The sequence below is a fragment of the Eptesicus fuscus genome, chromosome 3, assembly GCF_027574615.1.
Source record: "Eptesicus fuscus isolate TK198812 chromosome 3, DD_ASM_mEF_20220401, whole genome shotgun sequence".
Lineage (NCBI taxonomy): Eukaryota > Metazoa > Chordata > Mammalia > Chiroptera > Vespertilionidae > Eptesicus > Eptesicus fuscus.
This window is the reverse complement of record NC_072475.1, coordinates 30,747,081-30,773,893: the sequence shown is the minus strand read 5'-3', so window position 1 is coordinate 30,773,893 and position 26,813 is coordinate 30,747,081. Positions and strand designations below refer to the sequence as shown.

At 43.5% G+C, this 26,813-nt stretch overlaps 1 protein-coding gene across 2 annotated transcripts in view; it reads left to right on the top strand.

The window, feature by feature from the left end:
* The first annotated feature begins 6,979 nt into the window (after positions 1–6,979).
* Positions 6,980–26,813, top strand: part of LRRC31 (leucine rich repeat containing 31) — a 31,726-nt gene continuing 11,892 nt past the window's right edge. The window contains exons 1-8 of one of the 2 annotated variants that reach the window (XM_008142374.3): positions 6,980–6,995; positions 8,609–8,860; positions 14,888–15,022; positions 17,493–17,660; positions 20,414–20,581; positions 20,814–20,981; positions 21,749–21,916; positions 25,087–25,254. In XM_008142374.3, coding sequence (XP_008140596.2) covers positions 8,641–8,860; positions 14,888–15,022; positions 17,493–17,660; positions 20,414–20,581; positions 20,814–20,981; positions 21,749–21,916; positions 25,087–25,254 — 1,195 coding nt within the window. In that variant the 5' untranslated portion in view covers positions 6,980–6,995; positions 8,609–8,640. Of the gene's footprint in view, positions 6,996–8,608; positions 8,861–14,887; positions 15,023–17,492; positions 17,661–20,413; positions 20,582–20,813; positions 20,982–21,748; positions 21,917–25,086; positions 25,255–26,813 lie in introns of those variants that run through there. The other variant, XM_054711142.1, reaches the window with a different exon arrangement.

Genomic DNA, 26,813 nt, shown 5'->3' with positions numbered 1-26,813 from the left:
TATAGGCTTTTCAACAAAGAACAATCTATCTGTAGAGAAGTGGCAGATAAAGGTTTCCAGTGGCAGCAAACTATGGAAAGATAAATATGCGGGAGAGAACTAATAAAGTGAGGTTTGTTTGCAAATTCCTCTGGTGCCATCTCTTGGCTGATAAGAGTCTAGAATCATCTCCAGTAAAAGGAGAATTTATGTCCTGCTTTTATGCAGAAAAAACAAAGTGTAAAGAGAGCTTTTCCTGTGTTTATTGTATCTTACTTGCCTTCAGCTCAAAATAATTTTATGTCAAAGAAGCATATTTTGGGGTGACATGTTCTAGTTTCTTCCATCTTCATTATTCAGTTGGAGAGTTTTTTCTTTTTTTTTCTTTTTAAAATATATTTTATTGATTTTTTACAGAGAGAGAGAAAGGGAGAGTGATAGAGAGTTAGAAACATCGATGAGAGAGAAACATTGATCAGCTGCCTCCTGCACCCTCCCCACTGGGGATGTGCCCGCAACCAAGGTACATGCCCTTTACCAGAATTGAACCCAGGACCCTTGAGTCCACAGGCCGATGCTTTATCCACTGAGCCAAACCTGTTAGAGCTGGAGAATTTTTTTCTTTTAGTTGCTTTGTTGAGGCACTTAATATTTACTTATTGAATTAAACTGTTTTTTTTTTCATTAAGTAGGAGATAAAAGGGAGTTTGATTGATGCGTGTGTGTGTGTGTGTGTGTGTGTGCATGCGCGCGCGCGCACACACACTCTTTGAAGGAAGATGTGTGGAGAGAAGGCTAGTAGTGGTAGGGATGTCTCAATTCAAAGTCATTGCTATTCCCCCTTACACCAGCAATTCTCAAATTCTTTTGGTCTCAGGATCCGTTTTGCCCTAAAAATGTATTGAGTGCCTCAAAAATCTTGTATATCAACATTTAATATATTAGAAATTAAAACCCAGAATGAACTCATTGCATGTTAATATAAATAACATATTTTTTTGCCGAAACCGGTTTGGCTCAGTGGATAGAGCGTCAGCCTGCAGACTGAAAGGTCCCGGGTTCGATTCTGGTCAAGGGCATGTACCTTGGTTGCGGGCATATCCCCAGTAGGGGGCGTGCAGGAGGCAGCTGATCGATGTTTCTCTCTCATCGATGTTTCTCTCTCCCTTCCTCTCTGTAAAAAATCAATAAAATATATTTTAAAAAAATAAATAAATAAATAACATATTTTTAGGAAGAATATATTTAAACAAATTTTTTTAGTGAAAAGAATGGCATTGTTTTCCATTTTTGCCAATCTCTGAAATGCTTGACTTAAGACAGCTGGATTCTCCTACCTGCTTCTTCATTTAATCTGTTGTGACACCAGATGTCACATAGCTTCTGGAGAACTCCACTGTACAGTGATGAGGATATGAGAGTGAATAAAATGAATGAAATCTTAGTATTGCCATGAAATTGTTTTCACATCATGGACCTCGGGGAAAGGGGTTTTGTTGGCCCAAAATCTCTTCTCTGGGGGAGACCTTGAGCCACCTGAGCATGATCCGGATGGCAAAATCCCTCCTTTCTCACAGTCCCGGAGTTCTTTCAGATTGTCTGTTTCCATTCACCCCTGTGTAGTTTGGTCCTGTCAGTGTAGTGCAGAGACAGGTGGTTTATATCCTGAGGGCTTTCCTGGGACTAGAGGGACAGAACTTGGGATCTAAAGAATTCAGCCCATTGCAGTCAAGGACTCGTTTTGCTCTCGAGCAAATTGATGAGTGTTCCCACTGTGTGTGATTAAAATATCTTTCTCAGGAAAGAAATTGCACATTAATAATTATATGTGTACCTATAAAAATCTAATGAAATTGATTAAATTTTTGGTATTGTGTAGTAAAGAATCTAACCTTTACTACCAAAAGAGTTCTGGCCTTTGTCCTCGGCTTTCCTGAAAGGAGGGTTTCCGTTTGCTTGGGGTCTTGGGCCAGTCAGATAGTGACATTGTGACATAGGTTCTGGGTTTTTAGTTACATGGTATCAGTTGATCTCCTGAGGGCTGGAACCTGAGATGACCTCCTAGATGAGGCCCCAGTAAAGCTCTGGACCCCAAGGAATTGGTAAACTTCCTTAGTTGGTGACACTCAATGCATATTGTCACACTCCAATGCCAAAAAAGTGGCAGTGTATGACTCCAATAAGGATGTCAGATGGGACACCAAGATGGCTAACGTGCAGAATGGAATTCTGATATTAATCCAAATGCTAGACTTCCTAGAAGATGTAAAATTTCTGTAATCCCAGGTATAATTGTGACCTGGGGGAGACTTGGAAGTCAGACTGAGATGACTAGACCCAGGGCATGCGTGCGCTGCTTTCAATAGTTCTCCCACCACGTTGGCAGATACTTTCCAAACCCTTCGATGCTCTCTCTCCTCCATCACTGTTGCTGATCTTGTTCCTCTCTCAGGCTCTCCCTAGAAATGCGTAGGCCTAGAAGGGAGATCCATACTCCATTCCCTGACACCCACCACCATCCAAGCCCAGCTCACCCTCCACGTTCTTCAAAGACCCTGACTACACGACCCCTTATGTTGAGCTTTCTTGCCTCTGAAATTATTTTATTGCCTGACCACCAGTATTGTATGGAAACATACAGGGGAATACTTGGTAGGTTTACATATTGTTTCCTCAGCTGGAAGGTTATTTTCTTGAGGACAAGAGCCATGAGTTGTATTTCTTTGCACTTCTCAATACCTGGTAAAGGAATGATAGGTCACAGAAGTTGAGTAAGTGTGTGGTTGGTGACTGATGCAGGCCCCACTCTGCAGAGCTCCACGAGCAGCTAAATTTCAAGGCAAATGAATGAGCGCGACAGCAAACCCATAGTTCCTGTGTAACAAAGGGACTCAATCTGCTTGTCCTCGTTAAGGCGCTGAATAGATGATGAGCCAGTTTGAGTAAGCAAATTCTGTTATTGACCTCAAGTTCCTTTCCACAGGGTCATTTCTGGTAAAGCCCTGAAGCTTAGGTCTGCCAAGATAAGAATGCACATTAGCCAGCAGAGAACATCACAATAAAAATGAAAAGGGAAAAATATGCCTCAGAGCAAAGAAGACAATGCACTTGCTTTAGCAAGTAAAACTCCAGTCACTAGTTATGGGATCATCAATGCTTCCCCTTAACCCAACATTAATGTTTAGGCCAGCTTCTTGTGGTAGGGGGCTGCAGCAGACCGGTGGTCGAAGTTCTCTTCCCCTTCCTGGATCTCCCTTTGAATGTAGGTGGCTTCGTGACTTGCTTTGGTCAACAAAATGTTAGTGGAAATGATGCATGTTACTCCCAAGCAGAAGCATTTAAGAACCGTTGGCTCAGTGGATAGAGCGTCGGCCTGCAGACTCAAGGGTCCCAGGTTCGATTCTGGTCAAGAGCATGTACCTTGGTTGCGGGCACATACCCAGTAGGGAGTGTGCAGGAGGCAGCTGAGCGATGTTTCTCTCTCATCGATGTTTCTAACTCTATCCCTCTCCCTTCCTCTCTGTAAAAAATCAATAAAATATATTTAAAAAAAAAAAAAAAAAAAAGAACCAGTGGCCAGTTCTCCAAACTGTCTTCCCTTGCAGAAACAATCACGGAAACAGGTATTCAGAGAGAGATGCAACCAATTTGGGGCAGGAAGATGGAGTGTATGCACGAACCACCAACTTACTGGCCACCAACCATGCCTCATTGAGTTCCTCTATAAGGTGGTTTGCTCCAGACTGTTTAAAAGGGAGCAGAAGTAATGCAACTGGAATTAGCTACATTAAGCATCCAGCTTAAGGACCAGCGGAGGGTAGATATAGTAAACCTCACTGGGCCTATATTACTTTCTGTGACTAATTGGGCAGTGCATTCACAACTCTGTCTTTATGTTTCCTTTCTCTTTAGCTGCTTTCATGATCAGGATGTGTCTAGAGGGAACTTCGATTCTCAGGATTTTGTGTGAGACTTGATGTTCTGCGGATGCTAGGCATAGGGCACGTGACATCCAGGGTAGGAAAATGTTGAGAGCATCTAACGCATTTGCTGCCTTTTTTGAGCTCAAATGGATATGTTCCTCGTGTTACAACTTCTCGATAAGGAGACGGTTCACTGCACGAAACAACTGAGGCCCAGCATACGAAAACAGGATTGAGGACCCCACGGGCAGGTCTGTTATTATGTCCTCCGTGATAACTCACTGCATGATAAGGGATGCTTGGCTGTATGAAGATGCCAGGGACTAAATGGTAGGGAAACCAGGAGGGCATTGCCTGCACCTAAGATCCTGCACTGAACTCTGGTCTCTGTCCTCTTTCTGTTACCTTGGGATCCCAGATAGTCCTTCAAGCATATATAGAATTTGGCATTATATTGGGAGCTCTGTGTGTATATATGCAGGACTTCATTTAGTTGAGGGACTCTCAACAGTTACTATCTGTAGGCCTTTTCTCTTAGGCTGCTCAGGTTCCCTAGTCGTGTCCGCCCACAAACCTTTATTGGGTGGTGGAAGAGGGTGGCTAAGCTTCGTGGCCATTGTGTTCTTAGAGGAATCAAAAGGGGAACGAGAAAGGGTCTTGTGGTTCAATATGTAGACTTTACCTAACCTCCCTTTCCAATCAGGTACTCAAAACATGACCAGATCCTCTATGTTTCAACCTGCCCTGAAAAGAAACTTTCTGTCTTTTGCCAGGATGGGGGAAAGGCAGTCTGTCTCCTGGCTGCCCTGGCTTGAGAAACCGAATTTAATAGTTTAACTTCTTACAAATTTTAAACTAATCATCCTGTTTTCAGCTCCATCCATACTCACCTTCTCCTTCCGAGTTGCCTGGTATAATCATTGGTTCAATTACTCAGCCTTTTGGGGTTCTGGAGTTTGAAAAATTTGTTCCCCCAACCTTTGCAGGCATTTTAGTGTCAAGTCCGTTTAACTCACCCTCGTGCTGTGGATTCCAAAATTATGTTGGCATCTATCTAGTTCTCTTTATCTTTACAGGTTAATGAAGTGTTTTTTAATCCCTTAATCATTGTTTAAATAGATTCAAAAGGAGTGGGCATATTCATCTGTGTTGCCCTTTAATAGAAGTTCTGTTATCCTTTTAATACATTCCCTTTCCTGCTTAACTTAACTGAGGATAATAGTATCAATGGAAATACTAGGAACAGATCTACAATAATGCATTTTCAAGGCAACAGTTCTGGATAGGGCTGAACCAAGCCCCCCAGACATGTAACTTGAGACACTGAATGCCCATGGACACAGACAATAGTGCGGTGGGGAAGGTAGAGGAGGTCAATGGGGGGAAATGGGACATCTGCAATACTTTCAACAATAAAGATACATTTTTAAATAAGACACTGAATGCCACCAGGGGCTTTAGAACGAAGTGACTGGATCAAGTCGTTTCTATTACCTAGGAGTTTTAGACTTATTAAAACCTACTTAGACATATTTAAGCATGGATTTTTTTTTAAACCACACTTGTATATACATAAAAAGAAAAAGAAAAGCAGAAACTGATTAAGGTATTCCTAAAACTTCTTTGCATTTAGAGCCCTGGTCCTCTGAATCACTTTATATACGTTTACATATGTATTTTTATGTGGTGTTTTTTTAAAAAAAGGCATAAAAATTTTACCACCTTAACCATTTTTTAAATGCACAGTTCTTAATCATCTTTAAGTGTACATTCACATTATTTTGCAACAAATCTCCAGAACTTTTTCATCTAGTGAAACTGAAACTGTGTACCCATTAAACAACTCCTCATTTACCCTGTCTCCTCTCCCCACCCCACCCCCACCCCCAGCCCCTGGCAACCACCATCCTACTTTCTGTTTCTATGAATTTGACTACTTTAGATACCTCCTAGAAATGGGATCATACAGTAGTTGTCCTTTTGTGACTGGCTTATTTCACTTAGTATAATGTCCTCAAGGTTCATTCATGTAGTGTGTGCAGGGCTTTCTTCCTTTTTAATGACGTTTTGTGGGGAAAGCAAAGTGCATTTCCCTTTCACAAACAACACTGAAAATATGATTCCCTCTGAAAGAGGATCAAACTTTTTAAGTATATGTTAAGCCCAAACCTAAGGTTGGAAAAGAAAGGAAAGGTAGTCTCACTTTTGCAAAAATCAATAAATAAAAACCACTTAAGTGCAAGAAATATTTTATTGTCCTTGGCATTTCATGACAAATAACCTTACCTACTGATAATACTGTAAATATTGAAAGTAATTGTTCAACTAACATTGTGAAGTTGAAATGCCAGCCACTCGTTTTCCCAAAGGGCTCTTGAGTAAATGCTTCTGATCCGGGGGGAAGAGACAAAACCCCAGTATTTAGCTGCTGTAGTCTGGTGGTTAGGCTGTGATCTGCAAATTCCCCCAAATTCAGTTTTCAGGGCTTACCTTCACCAAGGGGAAGAGAAGAGGTTTGTATGTGAGCTCATCTTAAAGCTTGAATTAGTATGGGAAGCCTGAGTACTTGTTGAAGTTTGTATACAAAGAGCAATCTCCTAAACATACTTTGGAAACAATTTTTTTTTTGTAAGTGTGGGCATGGTGCCCTCCTATACTGAATACTAAGAAATTTGCTGATGCTTTTACCCCTGTGCTCACACATCTGCCTTCCTCATCCTTGCTTCTTTTCCAACTCTCTCTTAGCCTCTCTTGTGTTTCTCTCCTTTCTGCCTCCCCAGTTTGCCCACCGTTCTTTGGTTTCCTCTTCTGACCCCTGGAGTCCTGTGCAGTTTCTTGCCTTCCCGGGCTGCCCCGCCCTTCCCATTCTGCCCCACAGTGGACTCTGTGCCTCACAGCCGGGTGGGGTTTCACTTGGGTAAATTACCACATCCTGGAGCACCGTCCAGTAGTGTTTCCTTAAGACGTAGGAGTTAGAGGCAGTGCATTTAGGGGGTGAGGGTGGGCGGAGTGAAACCATTTCCTGGGATGGCTCTCCAGAGAATGGCTGTGTATGTCTCCAAAAGGTGAAATTGAGTGAAGATGACCCTGGAGGTAAGTCTTGCGTTGGGGCAAAAGGAGAAGGGCCTGTAGGGTGATGGTGGAATCACAATAGGGCAGCTGGGGCTGCAGGTTGTGGCTGGATTCATGAGCTGAAGGTTTTTCTTCCTCCCTCCCTCCCTCCCTCCCTCCCTCCCTCCCTCCTTTTCTTCCTTCCTTCCTTCCTTCCTTCCTTCCTTCCTTCCTTCCTTCCTTCCTTCCTTCCTTCCTTCCTTCCTTCCTTCCTTCCTTCCCCCCGAGGCTCTGGTCAGGTGTGAAGCAACTTTCCAACTTATTGCTGTGTCCTCCTGGGTAAACCTGGGCTGAGTGGACCCTGATCTAATTTGGAAAGAAAATGTAAAAAGAAACAGATGCCCATTGGTGACTTCTAAAGTAGTACTGTGGAACATCCATCCCCCAGATGTGAAGGTGGGTTCTGCAAGGTCTTTGTTAGGAGTCCCCGTGTAAAACGTTTCTTGAACCATTCTGAAACATAATCTTACAGAAATACCTCCCGTATAGCAAGAAAGTCATGAACATTTGAAGAAGGTAAGACTATTGGGCCCTGGCCCAAGAACAGGATCGAAATTCTATTAACAGAATTTGAAATTCCATTTACAGGCTTTATCCCTTTAGTTTAAGTCTTTAACTTTCCTTTAAAATGCAGGCAAATCCCAGGAGGGGTAACAGAGTGACCCTCATGAATTGTCAGCCTTACATTACACCAGACCCTCCACTTACCTCCCACATATCTTGCTCCCTTAAAACCAGAATCCACTCCTGGAGCCAACCACTAGACTCTGCATGCCTATAAGCAGGTGAGCCTGCTGTTTGTTTGTTTGTTTTCTGCCTAGGATACTCTGCCTTCTCTTTTCTTTTCAGCTAATTCCTAGTTCTCAAAACCCAGGCAATGTCACTCACTGCTCCAAGTCTGTTCTCCAAAGCAGGCTTAGTCCAACGGTGGGGTCTCTGACTATTTGGGTCCCTCCTCGCTGATGGCCCTTCACCCAGTGTCACCATTGGCACACAGGTCTATCTTCCCACCAGGTCACACGTGAGCTGTGTCTTGTTCTTTATTGAATCTCTTGAATCTCAAATAATATCTGGCCCGTAGTAGGTTCTGTTTAGGGAATGGATGAATTCTTTCCTGCCAAGGTGTTTTTAATGGGTGGTGGTGCAGGGCTGGAGTAGAGAAAGTAAAAATGCCAAGTGAAAGAGAAGCAGTGTGCAAAGAGAGGAGGCTGGGGACCCTGAAGGCCCACTAACTCCTCTGGGTGACAGCTTTGTGAAGGTCCAGGCGGCTTAATGGCGTGCGGCATCGTCCTTCACTAACTTTCTTAGAAGGTAACGCTAACTGACGGCTGAACTTTAAAAATCTATTGACACATTTGATGCACTTGCCAAAGCGGTGTTCAATGACCCGCATTCCACACAATAAAACAGGGCAATGTTGAAAACTCTGGATTGACATCTGCTACCATCTGTTGGTTCCCGGATCCTGGGTTACATCATTCTTATTTTTATGTTAAACATTACCAGTAATGAAAACAGAAGGAAAAGGGGGAATAAAAGCCCGTATAGGGAGGTTCTGATTCCACCCAGACTTGACAGACCTATTTTCTTCTCAGAAATCCTAGAAAACAGAAAACAAGAAGATGTCATGTTGAGAAAGACCTCCTTCAACTTGACCATGAGTCAAACGAGGAAGAAAGGTTCCTCAGATGGAGAAACCAAACCCCGGACTTCATTTGTCAGCAAATTCCTCAGGGGCTCAAAACTCAGGTCCTCCAAAGCGGAAAGCAGAAACGAGAGCAATGACCTTAAAACAGCTGATTCCCAGCCCAGCGATGAGCCACAGAAGATTGCCACCTTAGACACCGGTAAACTCCTGACTGCTGTCAGTTCTTTGTTTCTTAGAATAATGTCTTCCCCTGGAGATCATTGGGTTAAACTAAATCTAATATGAGTCTCTGTCTAAACATTTATTATGTTACTTAAATACTTTAAATACTTTGCTAATTTTACTTTTCAATTATCAAAAATATATAATACTACAGAAAGGTGTAGAGAAAATACCTGATTTCCTTTCATTTTCACGCAAATGGTCATTTTTTTCAAGATTCTTTTCAGTCTTTTGTTCACGTGCATGCATTTATGGTCGGTCAGAAACCATTCATTGAGTTCCTACTATGTGCCTGCCACTGTATTTTGTAAGCGTTCAAAATACAGCCATGAAAAGCAGGACCTTATGTAAACAAGGAACCAAATGCAGATACAATTTCAGTGCTGATGAGGGATGTGAAGAAAAGCAACGCAGGCTAAGTAGAGAGTGATGGGATGGAAGTGCTCTTTTCCACAGGATTGGAGGAAAGGAGTCTCTCACTTGGTGGCATTGGAGCGGAGTTCTAAATAAAGTCAGCTATGTAGAATGAATGAGTAAAACCAGCCACATAGATAAATGTGGGGATAGCTTTCCAGGCAAAGGGAACTGCAAATGCAAAGGCCCAAGGTGGGACTGAGCCCGGAGTGAAGTCCGGGATGCTGACGCAGGGTGAGAGATGGGGAGAGGGAGAGAAGTAGAGACAAGTCAGGGAGGTAGCTGGGGGCTAGAACAGGCATCTCCTGCAGTTATAATAGCCTACAAATCCCTCTTGAGTTGTATGAAGCAGTGATCCTACTTCGGAAACATATTATGATACTGCTCAATTCCTACATTGCTTCATGATGTTCCTATACATAATTTTAACAGGTGCATAATATTCCATTACATTCATATGCTATAATTACTTAATGAATTCCTTTTTTTTTACCCTTCAGTGATTATCTTTGGCTTTCCCTCTCCCATATTCCCTGCTTCATGGAATTTCAGCTTTTTTTAAAAAGTATAAATTCCAAGAACCAAAATTATATATTCAAGGGTTATGAAAATAAATATTGCCAACTCTCTCTCCAAAGTCAGAATCATATTATTTGGCAATATGATGGCATATACATGCCACCAATTTATTATCCATTAGGTTAAATGAATTTTAAAAGCATTTTAAACTTTTTATGCAAACATATACGAAAGTAGAGAGAACAGTATGAGTCCCCGTGATCACCTCTCTAACAATTATCAGCTCATGGCCAATCTTGTTTCATTTATTCCTATCCTCACTTCCATCAAATTATTAATATTAAATACCTAAAATAATATCATCTTACCTATAAGTAGGTTAAATGTATTTTAAATATATTTTGGTAACTAGGCAGTGAAAGTCTACTTCTAAAGGAAGACAATCTCTACCAGAAAATTGTTGGCATTTGTTTTAAAGTATTGTTCGGAGCTTCAGGAACATGGTTAATGAGTATCTGAAACCATTAATAAATCAACAGTGCAAGACCAGGCAGAGGTAAACACCGGCTGCTCAAGCCATTCATGGCTTCTCTGGTTCCATTATCTCAAAATTCAGTGGCTCCTAGAGTCACATTAATTCTGCCTCCCAAATGGCTCTTGGATCTGGATCCTCCTCTCCACTGCTATTCTGGTTCTCGTTTCTTGCCCGGACCACTGTGCCAGCTTCATAACTGGTTTCTCTGTCTCTAGTCTTGCTCTCTTGCCAACATGTCCTCCACACTGCCACAGGATGCCCTCGTAAACCACAGATAATATGGTGTCTTTCAGCTGCTTAAAACCCTTTCCTGATCCCTCTCACTTTGAAGAGAAAGTCTATACTCCCAAGAAAGGTCATCAAGGTATTGGCGATCAGTTGGCTATCTCTTCATGGCCTCTGCCTCCCCGCAGCCTCACATTCAGCCTCTCCTCCTGGCATTCTGATTTACCTGCAGTTTCCTAAACTGGCCATATTCCCCCAAGTTGGATGCCTAGAAAGACCTTCCCTTGCATCACCACCTTGCCTCTTCACCCCTCCCCTTTTACCTCTTCCTCACTTCCACCACCTGGCTGGCTCACATTGGTCCTTTCAGGTGCAAATCATGCATCACTTTCTCTTGGAAGCTTGCCAAGACCCACCCACCAGACCAGAGGTTCTTCCTGTCACCCGCTGCACGCCTCCACCATCGCACTTCTCTGTGCTGTGACCGTGGCTTTCCTGTGTGTCTCCTCCATTAGACAGGTAGCTCTTTGAAAACAGGAATTTGTTTTGTTACAAACGTAATAATGTTTTTATGAAAACATTGGGATTCTTGGTCATAAACAACAGAAACCGACCCTCACAGATTTAAGTTGGAAAAGGACTCAATGAGAAGAGACTGTTTAGCTCACAGAATCACCTGGATGGAGACGCCAGAGTTCAGGTCAGCGGGAAAGCAGCCGGAAAAGGCCCCAAATCACTCGACAGACTGCTCACGTGCGATCACTTTGTCCCCTCCACGAAGTGCCAGCCCTCCCACCTCAGCCGACCTGCAGCAGCTCTGACTCATCAGTTTTGTATGTTGAGCTGTGACACCGATAGTCTTCAAGGAAAGGGTTTCATAGTTAAAAAGAAATACACGGTCTGTGACGAGATGTCTAGGGGTGTCATAAGTTGATATTCATATTTATATGCAGGTGTTTTGAGAAAGATTTATCATGTTGATTTATTTTGGTAATTAAGAAACTGTAAAGCTAATTAATATTCATTCACTCACTCACTCATTCATTCACTCATTCAATTATTTGTTCGTATAACAAATATTCACCAAGTATGTCTCACGTAAGACTCTGCAGAGTCCCATCTCCCTGGAAGACTCTCATAAATTTAAGTCACTATACTTCCGAGAAAGGAACTGGGCAGGACTTATAGTCTTCCTTTTATAGATGCGTAAACCAAGGCTCAGGGAAGTTATGACTTGTTCACCCATTGGATCCATGATTTCAACAAGATCGTCCAACTGTGCTGTCTTAGACTTGCCAATCATATCAACCATTACAGAGTACCCAGGTTCGATGTGGTCTGAGAAGAGATTTCTGAGTCTATCCATTGGTAGGTCATTGCTGGTGACTTTTGAGAAACAATTTATTTGAATAGGTGAGTGTGGCAACCAGATGTAGCAGGTTAGTTGGTAAATGTGCTGAAGAAGTGGGGGGAGCAAGTACAAACCACTCTTTCCAAACTTTTGATAGTAAAGGAAATGATTGACATGGCAGTGGCTTGAGGAGAAAACAAAGAAGAAGAATTGGTGGGGCTGGTTGTAGGTTGAGTCTATGGAGTTAAAAAAAAGCAATAGGATACCATGTGCAGAAATTTTTTAAACACAAAAAATTTAAAACACACAGAATGGGCTTTGGAGCAGACTGTTCTGGGTTCAAATTCAGACTCTGCTACTTAGTAATTAACAGAGTCTCGGTTACCAAATCTATGAAGTGGTATAACTGTGACTATTTCCTTTAAGTTTAAACAAAATGTTCTGTGCTCACTGGCATGTAAGAGGCAGTCCCTCCCCATCTTTCATCCACAGTTCTCCTTTCTGCCACCCAAAATTAGGGTTGCCATGTAAAATAAGTGCAATATTTGGGACATCTTTTACTAAATGATCCTGTTTCCTTGAAGTCTAAATTTAATTGGACATGCTGCTTTTGTTTTCCTAAATCTGGCAACCCTACCCAAAATACCTTGTATCTAAGTGCCATGATAAAAATTGAAAGCCTGAGTAAAGAGGTAAAATGGTGGAAGGTGCTGCCTCCTACTGGTGGAATGTGGCAACAGCGACCATGCCAGCAATGCTGTATACCCTACAGGTGGCTTTCTTTAAAATAGCCAAGTCAGTTTATTTTGTTCATTAGATTCCACACATAAGCGAGATCATGTGATACTTCTCTTTCTCTGACTGACTTACTATGGACACAGACAATAACGCAGTGAAGGCCTGGGGGAGCGAGAGCAGAGTAGAGGGGGTCAATGGAGATATCTGTAATACTTTCAACAATAAAGATACATATTTTAAAAAGCAAAAATAAAACAAACAAAAAAACACACTGACAACTAGCATTGACAGGAAAATAGAGCCACAGGAACATAGAAATCTTTTAAATAAAATAAATAAATAAAAATAGCAAGTCACAAGACACCCTGTGGAAGAGAGATGAAGTTTTCATTATCCTTGCTAACATTTTAGTCTAAATTTATTATTACTGTAATCCTACTATCTTTTAATTTTCACTGGTACAAATATATATGTATATATAGTATTCAGCTATGTTGTTTTATACTTTTTTTGTCAGGGTTAGTAGAATATTCCTGCACATTCATAACTTATGTCTTCTTATTGGATTCCAGTGTACTTCGTGTGTGTGTGTGTGTGTGTGTGTGTGTGTGTGTGTGTGTGTTTAAATATATTTTTATTGATTTCAGAGAGGAAGGGAAAGGGAGAGATAGAAACCTCAATGATGAGAGAGAATCATTGATCAGCTGCCTCCTGCACACCCCACACTGGGAATCAAGCCCGCAATCTGGGCATGTGCCCTGACCAGAAATTGAACTGTGTGACCTCCAGGTTCATAGGTTGATGCTCAACCACTGAGCCACAGTGGCCAGGCTCTTTGTGTATGTTTTAAATTGTACATTGCCACTGACAAACCTCTTTAAAGTCACGGTCAGTACATGCATATTTATTTTCCTTTACCAAAGTATAATGTGTTTTACATATATTTTAAATGCTGGCACATGCAATAAGTGAAGCACTGGTACATAATAGGTGCTCAATAAAATTATAGTATTTTTTTATTACTTTAGTGAGATCACATTAGCATCCTATATAATAAAAAGCTAATATGCAAATTGACCGAATGGCGGAACAACTGGTCGCTATGACATGCACTGACCACCAGGGGGCAGATGCTCAATGCAGTAGCTGCCCCCTGGTGGTCAGTGCACTCCCACAGGGGTAGCGCCACTCAGCCAGAAGCCAGGCTCAAGGCTGGCGAGTGCAGCAGTGGTGGCGGGATCCTCTCCCGCCTCCGCAGCAGCACTAAGGATGTCCAACTGCTGGCTTAGGCCCGCACCCCCTAAGCCAGTGGTTGGCAAACTCATTAGTCAACAGAGCCAAATATCAACAGTACAATGATTAAAATTTCTTTTGAGAGCCAAATTTTTTAAACTTAAACTTCTTCTAATGCCACTTCTTCAAAACAGACTTGCCCAGGCCATGGTATTTTGTGGAAGAGCCACACTCAAGGGGCCAAAGAGCCGCATGTGGCTCGCGAGCCGCAGTTTGCCAACCACAGCCCTAAGCCATCAATCGGACATCCCCCGAGGGCTCCTGGACTGTGGGAGGGTGCAGGCCAGGCTGAGGGGACCCTCTCCAGTGCACGAATTTCGTGCACCGGGCCTCTAGTAGTGTTACAACAGAGGAATTTGGTGAGGTGCCTCATAAATAATTCCTAATAACAAGAAGGACAAATGAGGCTTTCTGAATGTGTTCTCCAGCAGGAGCTCAGAATATACAAAAGCTTCCCCCAGGCACTAGCTCTCAGGCTTCCTCAGTTGAACGGTGGAGGAAATGAGCAGCAGCTGTTTCTTTCACTCCCACCCTGTAGCCATCTGAAACTCACCAGCGGTGATTGCAAGGCCTCCCCTTCTTCACCTGCCTGGTTAGGAGGCAAACACCTGTGCTTGGCCCAGCAGTGGCATTCGCCAAAGCTATCTGTCATGGTTCCAGCACTGCTCGCCCGCCTAACGCTGTGCTAACAAGCTCACCTCGTCTTCAGGAACACAGCTCTGTCTCTGCGCTGAGAAGCCCAGGTCAGGCCATGAAAGAAAAGCCACCAAGGCCAGAATGGAGGTTTTCTTCCTGGTGAATGCTTCAGGTTTCACCAGGGACCAGTTCAGGATGATTGCCCGCCTTTTCACTTGTTGTATTGTGATCATTATGCATCTTTAATACTATCTGTCATTAACAGCAAATCCTTCGTTATTCTTATAATGTAGCCACGCCTCTCACTTCAGAAATGGAACCGGGATGCAGGGTGGAGCAGTTCCTGCAGAAGCTGGGCAAAAAGGCTGCGGACACGTGTCTAGATCTGAATAACTGCGGGCTCACGACAGCGGACGTGAGGGAGATGGGTCTGTATGCGGTTGACTTTGCACTGACGGGAACGTGGGGCCTGTAGGTTGAAATGAGCAGGCAAAATGCACTCATTATTCACTTGGTAACCCAAGGTCTGAGGGTGGCCCCAGACTACTCAGAAACAGCAGCTGCACTGCTAATTTAAAGAGAAAAAAAAGTTAATTTATCCTTTCTCAAGCTTCAAAGATTTGAGTGGAGGAAGTTCATTTGTTTGTTTTTCCTGAGCAATTTACCTCCCTACTGATTGCCTCTGGCCCCTGCAAAACATCTGTTCTTATATATGATATAAACCCGTGAAACTCAGCCTGAAACCGAGCCTTCTTGGGAATTTAAAGGGGTACTGTGCTGTTTGGTTATCTGTGGAATGAAAAGTACAACTACCAGCAATTATTGCTTATATATATATATTTTTTTATTGTCTAAAGTTTTACATAAGTCTCCTTTGCTTATATTTTTTTGTGCACAAAAGTACCACTACCCTTTGTTATTCCTAAGCAGGCGTGTGATTGTGAAGAACCCTGTGCCCACACCACCATCACCACCTTCCCCCCTCTTTTTCTCAGATACCTTAAATTAAGCCTTTAATCAAATTGGATGTGTCTACCAACAGAGATGCATCAAAGAACTGCGTTTTGAATGAGGAGTCCCTGACTATTTTCATTAAAATCCAGGCCATTATAATTTGGACGGTACTCTGGAAGGGAACTCGAATCATGCCCGTGGGTATCCAATGCCCGCGTGTCAAGATCACGTGTGGAGCCTGTAGAAATGCAGGCACTTGAGTCCAACCCAAACCCACTGAATGGCAATCTCTGGTTTTATTTATTTATTTATTTATTATTTATTTATTTTATGATTTTTTTTTTTTTTACTTTTTTTTATTGATTGATTTTTTACAGAGAGGAAGGGAGAGGGATAGAGAGCTAGAAACATCGATGAGAGAGAATCATCGACCAGCTGCCTCCTGCACACCCCCTACCAGGGATGTGCCCGCAGCCAATGTACATGCCCTTGACCGGAATCGAACCTGGGACCTTTCAGTCCGCAGACCGACGCTCTATCCATTGAGCTAAACCGGTTTCGGCTATTTATTTTTTTCCATCCTAATATATTCAATGGACTTATGCTTTATAATAAATTTAGGATCATTGTGAACATGCTTTTTGAAAAAAAATATTTTTATTGATTTCAGAGAGGAAGAGAGAGGAAGAAAGAGATAGAAACATCAATGGTGATAGTAAATCATTGATTGGCTGCCTCCTGCATGCCCCACACCAGGGATCGAACCCACTACCTGGGCATTGTGCCCTGACCTGGAATCAAACTGTGACCTCCTGGTTCATAGGTCAATGCTCAACCACTGAGCCACGCCAGCCAGCTGAACATGCTTTCAATGCTGGTGAAAGGAAAACAATTTTCCGCTCGAAGCGTGGCCTCAGCATTCCGGAAGGCTGGGGTTGTGTGACGGTAACACAGAAGCTCAGCCTGCTGTTCCCGACGGCTGCCACCACTTTAACATTCAAGACAGACCTTTAAAAGCAGAGATGCTTTACCGCCTCTGTGTTGGCCTTTCCCCTCAAGAGTCTTGTTGTTGCGTCAGGAGATACGATGGCCTTGGAGGGTCCTTTGCCCAGAGAGCAACTTCACTTTTAATGAGCAGTAGCAGAGACCCAGAGAACGTTCCCATCAGGCTGTGTGCCAGCCTAAGTCTCCATATGGGAGTCCGTTTAAGTATTACAGCAGCTTTTTAAGGTGGTGATGCCCAGGTAACCAAGATAAAAAAGAAAAGGTAAGAGGCACCTGCAACCTCAGCAATCCTGGCCCAGAGAGCAGTCCCCAGGCCACCAGCCTGAGGAGCCAACAGGATGACTGGCTGATGGATGTCAGAGAGTTTTGCAAAACACAAGGACCAGTGCACACTTCACAAGTGGTGGCAACAGTAGACTTGCCTTTTCCTCCGCAGTAAAAAAGCTCCTATGAAATCTTACAGAGACACCACTGTACTTTCTTTTTAAAAAATATTTTTATTGATTTCAGAGAGGAAGGGAGAGGGAGAGGGAGAGATAGAAACATCGAAGATGAGAATCATTGATCGGCTGCCTCATGCATGCCCCCTACTGGGGATCGAGCCCGCAAGCCGGGCACGTGCCCCCGATCGGGAATCGAACTATGATCTCCCGGTTCATAGATGGATGCTCAACCACTGAGCCACGCCAGTTGGGCACCCCTGCATTTTCAGAGTGAAATTATTTGGCAAAAATAGAAAACATCCCAAGAAATAGAAAATGTAAACATCATAATCTCTCTAATTGCACAGCTGAGAGACCCTTGAGAGAGCCACATGCCCTCGTCCCCTTATTCTCTTACAGTACCAAACTATGTTCTGTGCGTACAGGCAATGGATCCTACTTACTGCACATCACAACGTACTTATGCAAATCTGTATGTTCTTTTGTTCACGTCTAGTTGCTTTGCTGCCTTTTCTCCCGGACCTAGAAACACTGGACATTTCCTGGAATGATTTTGTCGGTGGAACCCTCCATTCGATCACTGAGCAAATGCATCTTGTCAGCAAGTTAAAAAGCCTGAGGCTGGGGAGTTGCAGACTTACCACAGATGACGTTCGAGCACTGGGTATGATGAATGCTTCTCGTAAAAGACTTCACTTACACACCTTGGCAGCCCGGCCCTCAAGGGCGAATTATCTGGGCCCCCACACCCTCGGTGCTCATGGAAAGTGTGCTGTGCCTGAGGCGATGTACATGATGCCTGTGGTGTTGAGCACTAGCATAACTTCTAAAGAGCCACGTAACCTTACCTAGCATTGTGCTAATTTCCGGGACAGAGAAGGAAACAAGGCTGACCAGGTACCCACTCTCATGGAGTTTAAATGCAGATCATTGTAAAACTGGCTCACTCTGCGTCTTTTACTTCATCTGTAAAATAGAGTTGAGTAGATAACGATTAGATTCTTCTCCAACTCCAAAATAATCTCTTCTATTTTTCCACCTCCATTTTTAAAAAATTGACCAAAACAAGGCTTTTCAACTAAAAGAAATGGTTTAAATCAGCGGCCGCCAACCGGTGATCCGTGGACCACTGGTGGTTCGTGAGGTCCGAGAGGTTGGCGACCGCTGGTTTAAACAGCAGTAGAACCTCCATTAAGCTAGTTTATATGCTGAACAGAGAATAAAGAACACAGGATAACATTTGTCACGCTACTAACCCAACTGCCTCACGAAAATGCTTGCTGGTTTTAGATGACATTAATATTTTAAAATTTTCTTTTGGTCTGAAGTTTCTTATTTCAGTTGTGTATTTTGATCATTTACATCTCTGCAAAGATTTCTGTAAAAACAATACGGTTCATTCTCTCCAATCTCTCCCAACAAAATGGGGGCCAGCTCATGACTCCTGGCCCCACCCTGCCTATAGCTGAGGAAAAACGTCATACATCTCAGAGCTGGCCAGATCCCAGTTCAAATCCTAGTCCCACTTATGCCCAGCTTGTGATCATGGACAAACGAACCTTTCGGAGCCTCAGTTTCTCATATCAGAAAAGGGGGTGCTACCCACCTCAAAAAATGACTGTGAGGAAAGTAAATTTCTGTGAAGTGCCTACTACATACCAGGCACATAACAGATGCTCAGTAATCGGTATTTCCTCTTTTCCCTATTCCCTCATCCAAAATGTCCCTTCTGTGGTTTTACAGGAGGAATTTAGCCCCACAGTTAGCAGCTGGTTATCATGTAGAAGGATCACAAATGTTACACATTGTTACTCAGACGTGACAAGAAAATGGAGTTTCTGTCTTTTCTTTGATTAACCCAGTGGTCGGCAAACTCATTAGTCAACAGAGCCAAATATCAACAGTACAACGACTGAAATTTCTTTTGAGAGCCAAAATTTTTTAAACTTAAACTATATAGGTAGGTACATTGTTATTAACTTAGTTAGGGTACTCCTATGCTGGCCTTTGCTAAAAACGCAAGGGGCCAAAGAGCCGCATGTGGCTCTCGAGCCGCAGTTTGCCGACCACTGGATTAACCTCATCCTTTTCAGGATTCCCCCATTTCCTTAAGAGACCAGAACATGGAATGTTGGCCCTGGGACCCACTCCAAACTTACTGGGTGCAGGAGGGAGTGTGGCTCTTTGTCTCTCTGATGTCCTGAGCCCTTGTGCCTCTCCCGGAGTCTGTCTCCTCTCTAGAAGGACTTCTGCATCCTCTCCCATCAGAGAGGGCCTTCTGTAGTCTGAATGCAGATAGGGAGAATAAATGGTGGGCTGGTAAGCTAACGTAAGTCAGGAGCCATTCCCACAGCGTTCCACCTGTTACAACTGCGTAGTGCAGGATGGCCAGTGCTGGCCGCCCAGTCCCGTGAGCACTGCAGATAGCTAATCAACCTTACACGCTTTCTCCCTGATCCTGAGCTTCAGGGCTGTAGAAAGCCACCCCCAATTGGCTGGCGATGACACACAAGGTGACACTTGTGCAGGAAGAATATGCCTGTTAACACGGGGCTCCCGACTCCTGAATCCTTAACCCGCACAGTGACTAACCAATGCGAGGTCCACGCCCAGTAGGGGAGGTGGAAGAGGCTCCGGACATGGGGCTTTCCAGCTCTTGATTGTTTAGGATTGAGACCGAGGCTGCATGCTGAGAAGCGCATTTTCCCTGTGTGGCTCCCCACCCTTCTCCCCTGGGCAGCGAAAATCATCCTAAGGATTCACCCCACCCCCGCCCCAGTCACTTCCCCTGGTCTCTCCCAGCCTCCACGCTGTAGCCCCAGGGAGCTTCCCTGTGTGAGGTGGTTTCAGAAATGTCATTGCACCCCTTTCTCACGGCACCCTCCTCTGCCCCACAGGCCGAGGAATCTTGTGAGCTGTTAGTGCCTGGTGCTTTGTTATGGGTTCTTCTCTGCCGTGGTCGGTTCCGTTGTACGTGACACTGTTGATGTCAATGTGAGCTTTCCCCCTGTGGGGGCCAGCGCCTGGCTTTGTCTCACTTCTTACCTCCGGCCAAGCGTCTCAGTATTGCTGCTCCCAGAGAGGGTGGGTGAGAGAAAGTAATGGACTAGTACACATGTTTACTACCACCAAAAAATCTCAGTAAGAAATACCTTATGAGGAGGTGAATTTTAAAAAAGCAATCTGTTCATAAGCAAGGCTGCAGAACTTTGGAGGAGGCAGTAGAAGGCGCCTGTAAATATGGAAGCTCCCCCTGCTGGGAGCGGGCGGGAACTGCATCCTCTTCTCTGTGACCGGGCACCTAACCCGTCAGACCTGGCTTGGCTTCCACAACCACAAATAATGGTTGGGCCGATTGTGAAGGGCATTCTCTGCTTTGCAGACCTAGTGATCAATCTTCGGGCCCCTCTGTGACAGGAGCCGCACTTAAAGCGACACCTGACCTTGAGGAGCTGACTTTGTCCTGGAACAGTAAAGTGGGGGGAAACTTGCCTCTGATCCTCCAGAAGTTCCAAGCCGGGAGCAAGATCCGAACGCTGGAGCTGGTGGATTGCGCCCTCACCTCAGAAGACGGGGCGTTTGTGGGTAAGTGGAGTTTGGAAGCGTTCTTCCCAAAAATTAAAATGTAAACGTGAAGACGCCCATGATTGGATAGCTTGGGAGTCAAAGCTGGCTGTTTTCTCTTTACCCTGAATTGCAAGAGTGGCTCACTCCATCCCTGGGTCCCAGGAGGCTGCACTCCCCGCCTGCCCACCCCAACTCCCACCCCTGCATGTTCACTGAGCTGCCCTTTTTGTTCCGATTTCCTTCCTTCCAGGTCAGTTGCTACCTATGCTGCCCAGTCTCGAAGTACTTGATCTCTCCATTAACAGAAACATCGGCGGCAGTCTGAACAGTATCACTCAGGGGTTACAAAGTGCCTCAAATCTGAAAGTACTGAAGTTACAGTCATGTGGGTTATCACAAAAGAGTGTCAAACTATTGGGTATGTAAGCAGTGGCTGAAGTTCATATACATAATTTTATGTTTTTAATGTGTGTATGTCATTTTATTTTATATTTAATTTTTTAAACTAGTAGGAAAAATAAAATGTAAACAGTGGTTATCTTGAGGAATAAGGTTGTGGGTAATTTAAATCTTAATGTTTTATGTGCTTTCTTTTAGAGCAAGAATATACTTTCATGATTACAAAAATAACCTTTTAAAATGGCTGAATCTGAAAAAGCCAGTCTATTTTAGGTTTGAGATAGATACAGGGCAACATAAAAGTTTCTGTGCTGTTAAAGCACTTCGTTGTCTCTTACTTTTGAAACTGCCAGCATTATTTTATGCTCGGTAGTAAGAAGGAACTGGTGCTGATAAAAAGAACGGCTTCAGTGGTATCCATAGTTAAAAGTCATTTCCCTGTATACAGCATCCACAATAAAGGAGGATGTGAAATGAAATTGTGTTTTCCCTTCAACTTACAACGCTTGTAATATCCTTCTCACCGGCAGTCTGAGTAAATCTAGAACTCTATGAAAACGCCAAAGCTCAACTGTAGTAGGAAAACCATTAATGGCAGAACCATTGTGTTTGAGGTCATTGGCAAATCCGAAGAGGGCTAGATGGTAGGGAGTCTACAGCCTACAGTTATTCCCCTGTTTGGGCATTTTTCTGGGTGTATTTTCTCAGTCTCCTGTGCCTTCCCCTGCTCCATGCCTGCCTACCACCTTGTAATATGTCAGACTGAGATTTTGACTTTCTCTGTAGACGCTGCTTTTGGATACTTGAGTGAGCTGAGGAAACTTGACCTTTCCTGCAACAAGGAGCTGGGTGGGGGTTTTGAAGACTCGCCAGCTCAGGTGGCCACGCTGGAGCATCTGGAAGTCCTGGACCTGCACCGGTGCTCACTAACAGCAGGCGACGTGGTGTCACTGAGTAAGTGTGGGGTAGAGCCAAGGACATTGGAGCCTTGGCATATGTTTAGAAATGCGACAAAGTTGAGATATACCCTTAAACTTACTACTGATGAAGCTCCTGGGAGGCTCAAATCATAACAGTTCTGTGACTTCCCCAATATAGTATTTATTAAGTGCCCAATAAGTGTTAGTGAGTCTGAGGTCCTCCTATACACGTCAGTAAATGATAGCGATGGCACTTGAAGGAGAACACTTCGGGTTTATGTTGCTGTTTAGAAATAAACCTGTTCATTAGATTCTGCATATGAGTGAGATCATGTGATACTTATTTTTCTCTGACGGGCTTATCACATGATCTCACTCATATGCGGAATCTAATGAACAAAATAAACTGATGAACAAAATACATCCAGAGGCCCTGACTGGTTTGGCTCAGTGGATAGAGTGTCAGCCTGCGGACTGAAGGGTCCCAGGTTTGATTCCGGTCAAGGGCATGTACCTTGGTTGCTGGCACATCCCCAGTAGGGGGCGTGCAGGAGGCAGCTGATCGATGTTTCTCTCTAATCAATGTTTCTAACTCTCTATCCCTCTCTCCCTTCCTCTCTGTAAAAAATCAATAAAATACATTTCAGAGACATAGAAGCATTGTTCAATCTTAGGGAGAGGGCAAGGGGTTAGGTAGGAAGAGATCAACCAAAGAGCATAACCCATGGACACAGACAATAGGGTGGTGAAGGCCTGGGGCAGGAGACGGAGCGGGGGGCAGGGCGGGGGGACGCAGGGCTGGGCCAGAAGGGGTCCATGGGGGATAAAAGGGGACATCTGTAATACTTTCAACAATAAATATTTTTCAAAAATAAAATAAGTAGGTGGAACAACAAAAAGAAACAGATCTGTTGGTGTCACCTAGCTTATTACAGAGAGGGCTGTAGAGAGAAAGCCAAAACGAAGGGTGTTGAGGCTTTCAGACTAACAAGTAAGTTAAGTCACTTAGATACAAATGAAGGTAGAGAAAAGTCAGGGTGGTGGTGCATAGCAGGTGTACATTACACATAGGTACTACACTTACTTTCTACCCCAGACATAGTCCTGTTATTACTACAACTTGTAATGTATCTATGCAGTTTCCCATAACAAACAGCAAGCACAGCCTTGAGAGTAAGTGTTCTATTCCATCTGTAACCACAATAAACCTTCAAAATACATCCAGAATCTGATCGTGGTTCACCATCTAGACCTCTACCACCCTGCTTTAGCTCATCCCACGAATCCAAATGGTCACCCTCTTCCTCTGTCACTGCCTTCTTTCTCTCCCCCTCCCCCTCACTGACCCTATTCCAGCCACTCCTTCACGCTGCTCCTCACGCTCACCAGCCATGCTCCATGCCCGGGCCTTTGGCCTTGAGCTCTCTTCAGGTCATGGGCTCCTCCGGGGCAGGGGTGCATCTCCTTCAGCATCTCTCCTTTGCTCACACCCAGGGGCTGGCACATAGTTGGCACCAGTAAATGTTTGTTGAATATGTGATTGAATAAATGAACGATTCAATGAACACGAATATAAAGAACTTTTTAGTTGTTTTTTAGTACCGTTTGGAGAGGAAAACAGTAAAATAGGTTTTGAGGTCTAACATCTACCTTTTAGTACTGCTTGGTTATTTCTTAGGCTCTTATCCCTCAATTTTGGAAAATGAGGTCAAGGCTTGGAGATTTTAAAGTAACAAAACAACCCCTTTTGGGGCTCCAGGTAGAGCTTTATGAGGTATAACCATCCCTCTGTTGATGAGTGTCATACCTGGGAGAGATACTCCTGAGTTAGCAGTCCATCAGATTCTAAATAATACATTCCCCTTAGTATACTGAATAACACGAATATCGCATCTCAGCTTGTTGCCCAGAGAAAGATTAAACTGCTAGATGGCCTGAATTGTTACCACTAACATAACAGAGGGACAAGCCTGTCTTATCTAGATTTACAGCCACCAGCAGGCCTTGGAAAGCTAATGATTATTGAAAAGCTGTCGCGAATTGCATTGTTCTCCTTCCGCTTAATTTTGAAAAGATGGAAATGAAAATACATCCTGTTGATGTGTTATGTACTAAAAACATAATACCTTATGGTGTTAAAGAATTATTTTTTTAATATTAAGCATTCTTTTATCTGCTCATTCTAGACAGCTCCAAAGAAATGGAGTTATAGATCATTTAGTCAACAACTGTTGATTAACCATCTAATCGTACCTGGCACTGTGTTGTGGGCTTAGGACAATTCACAGTCCGGGAGCTTCGGTCTGGAAGGGCAGTAGCAAACCAATAAATATCTAAATTGCACAGTGAACTACGACGGGCTGTGGGGATTCAACGAGGGAGTGATTGTTGCATCTGTTGGGATCACAAGTGCTTGCCTTCCCTTCTCTTATTCTCCTCCCCTCCTTACACAGTTTAGAATTCTGTACTTATTTGTAGGTTCGTGCCTCCACGTTGCAGATTCGGACACTGTTCCTACACACAGAACTCACCTTCAGTGAGGGAGGACAGAAGGCAAACACATACACAAATAAAACATTACATAATGGGGGTGCTGTGCGGAAAATGAAACAGGGCGATGTGATACTGACCAAGGGGTTACTGTGACCAGGCTCGGGTGGCTGGGAGCCTCCGAGGCGAGCCAGCCCACAGAGACCCCATGCATCTCGGGGGCCCTGGGGACCCAGTCCAGTGCTGTCACCAGCAGATATCTGTTCTGTTTGCTTGACCTCACTGCCTTCCTGGCACTTATGTTCTGAGAAAAGAATGATGATATCAAACATTCATGGAGCAGTTGATGTGCGCTGAGCACTTCACACACACCACGTCGTTTTATCTTCCCACTGGCCCTGGGAAGTAGAATTGCTACGACTGTTATTGGGAAAACTGAAGTTCAGAGACGTTAAGCAAGGTGTCCAAAATCACCCAGTTCTTTAGCAGCAGAGCTGGGATTAGAGCCCAGTTCTCTGTCTCCAGAATCTTTGAAAAGAGGCTTGGAAGTGGCAGAGCGCAGGCCGCATACTGGGAAGAGTGGCTGGTTCCTGTGGGGTGTACGTGTGTAAGGGACGGCAGGGCTTGCCAATCAAGAAGATTGTGGGAACCAAACACCCAGAAGACGCTTTGTGGGACGGTGCCTAAATCGTGTCACTGTTGCTATTTGAACAGCCCAGGTTATCCCTTTGCTCTCCAGTCTTCACGGATTGGATTTATCTGCCAACAAAGAGATGGGCAGCTCTTCTGAAAACCTACTCAGCAGGCTCCGATTTTTACCAGCACTGAGGTCACTACTCATCAACAGCTGTGCTTTGCAAAGGGAGACTTTTACTGCCCTTGGTAAGAAAATTCCTCAGGAAGCACGGTATTAATAACACTTGTGTGTTGGGGGTGGGGGAGAGGGGGCGGGGGGGGGGGCGGCCGGGGGAACTCCCTTTCCCTATGCATGAATTTCTTTATTCCAAGACTCAGCCATAAGCAAAGGTATGACATGCTAATGTGTCTTCTTTTCAGTAACTATGCTTTCTTAAAAGTGACCTCCTGAAGGGCACATGAATGACTCTGGCATTTGCATATTTAACCTTTAAAATTTAAAGTCTGTATAACTAACTCTGGAGGTCCATGTCCACAGTAACTTGTCATTTCAATGAGGCGCCAATATAAACTGGGGGTGCTGTCTGATGGGGAAAGGAAAGCAATTACTAGGCCTCCCTATTCCCTGGAATTGGCTACCCCCCGCCCCCATTCTTTTCTGGGGAGCTCTGATTTCAGGTCTCAGTGGAAACATCCCCTTCTAAGACAGCCCCACTCAATCTACATTAGAAGCCCCTGAATCTTCTTTGTGGACTTTATCAGAATTAATCATTATATATTTATTTGGTTGGTTTTTTAATGTCCACATTTCTCTCAGATTTTAACATTGAGGGCAAGATTTGTGTCTATTCTTCGCTGCATACCGAAAGCACATTTTAGACATTTCTACATATTAAGTAAGTAGATAGACAGATTAATTTAAGGACTCCATTATCCCCCCAATAGTTAGGTAAAACAGCATATACACACACATTCACTGTTCAGACCGATGTTCACGTAGAAAAGTTCCACAAAAAATAAATTTTGGTACAACATGATGTTTCAAAAATATACTTCCTAAATATACTTCAGATTCAAAATTTGTTGAAATTTTTTATATTTTGTTTTTAATTTTGTGTCTTCTGTAGAAGACACAGCTCTTTCCAATTTATAGCTACAAAGTCAATGATCATAATCAAGTAGATACTACACTAAACTATCTCATCTAACATAAATCTATCATTCAATCTTAAATTCAATCTGAATTAAGAAGTAAATCAAGTAGTATATATTTCTCTGTATCACGTTTAGAAGAAAAAAGTTCCATTTCTTATTGAGAGGTCTCTGTACCATGTAACTGGGAGGGGTTCTCTTATTTGATATTATAAAAGAATGTATATTTTCCCCTTGAATATATTTTAATTTTTTAGAAAGAAGGCAGAAGGAAAGAAGTTTAAAGTATAATTAATTACTTACCTTAAAAATTAGTTGTTCTGGTTGATTTTAATGTTAGGGAAAATTGAGAATTAAACAGAAAGTTCTTTTAATTCCCTTTAAAAATCTTTCCTAATACATCACTTCCTTTCTTAGTCTCTGTAACTACAGATAAGCAAGCACAGATACATTTTGGAGTTGCAGAGTCCTAGGGAGGTTTGGCCCTGTCTCAGGATCTCAGCAGTGACTGCATGGTTGGTGGGATATGTAAGCCCAGTGCACACTTTGGAAATCTTGACCAGCCTGTGAGCCTACCTCTCTACCTCTTTCTTCATCTTTTTTGATGTTGTTAATCCTCACACAAGGATATTTTTTCCATTACTTTTTAGAGA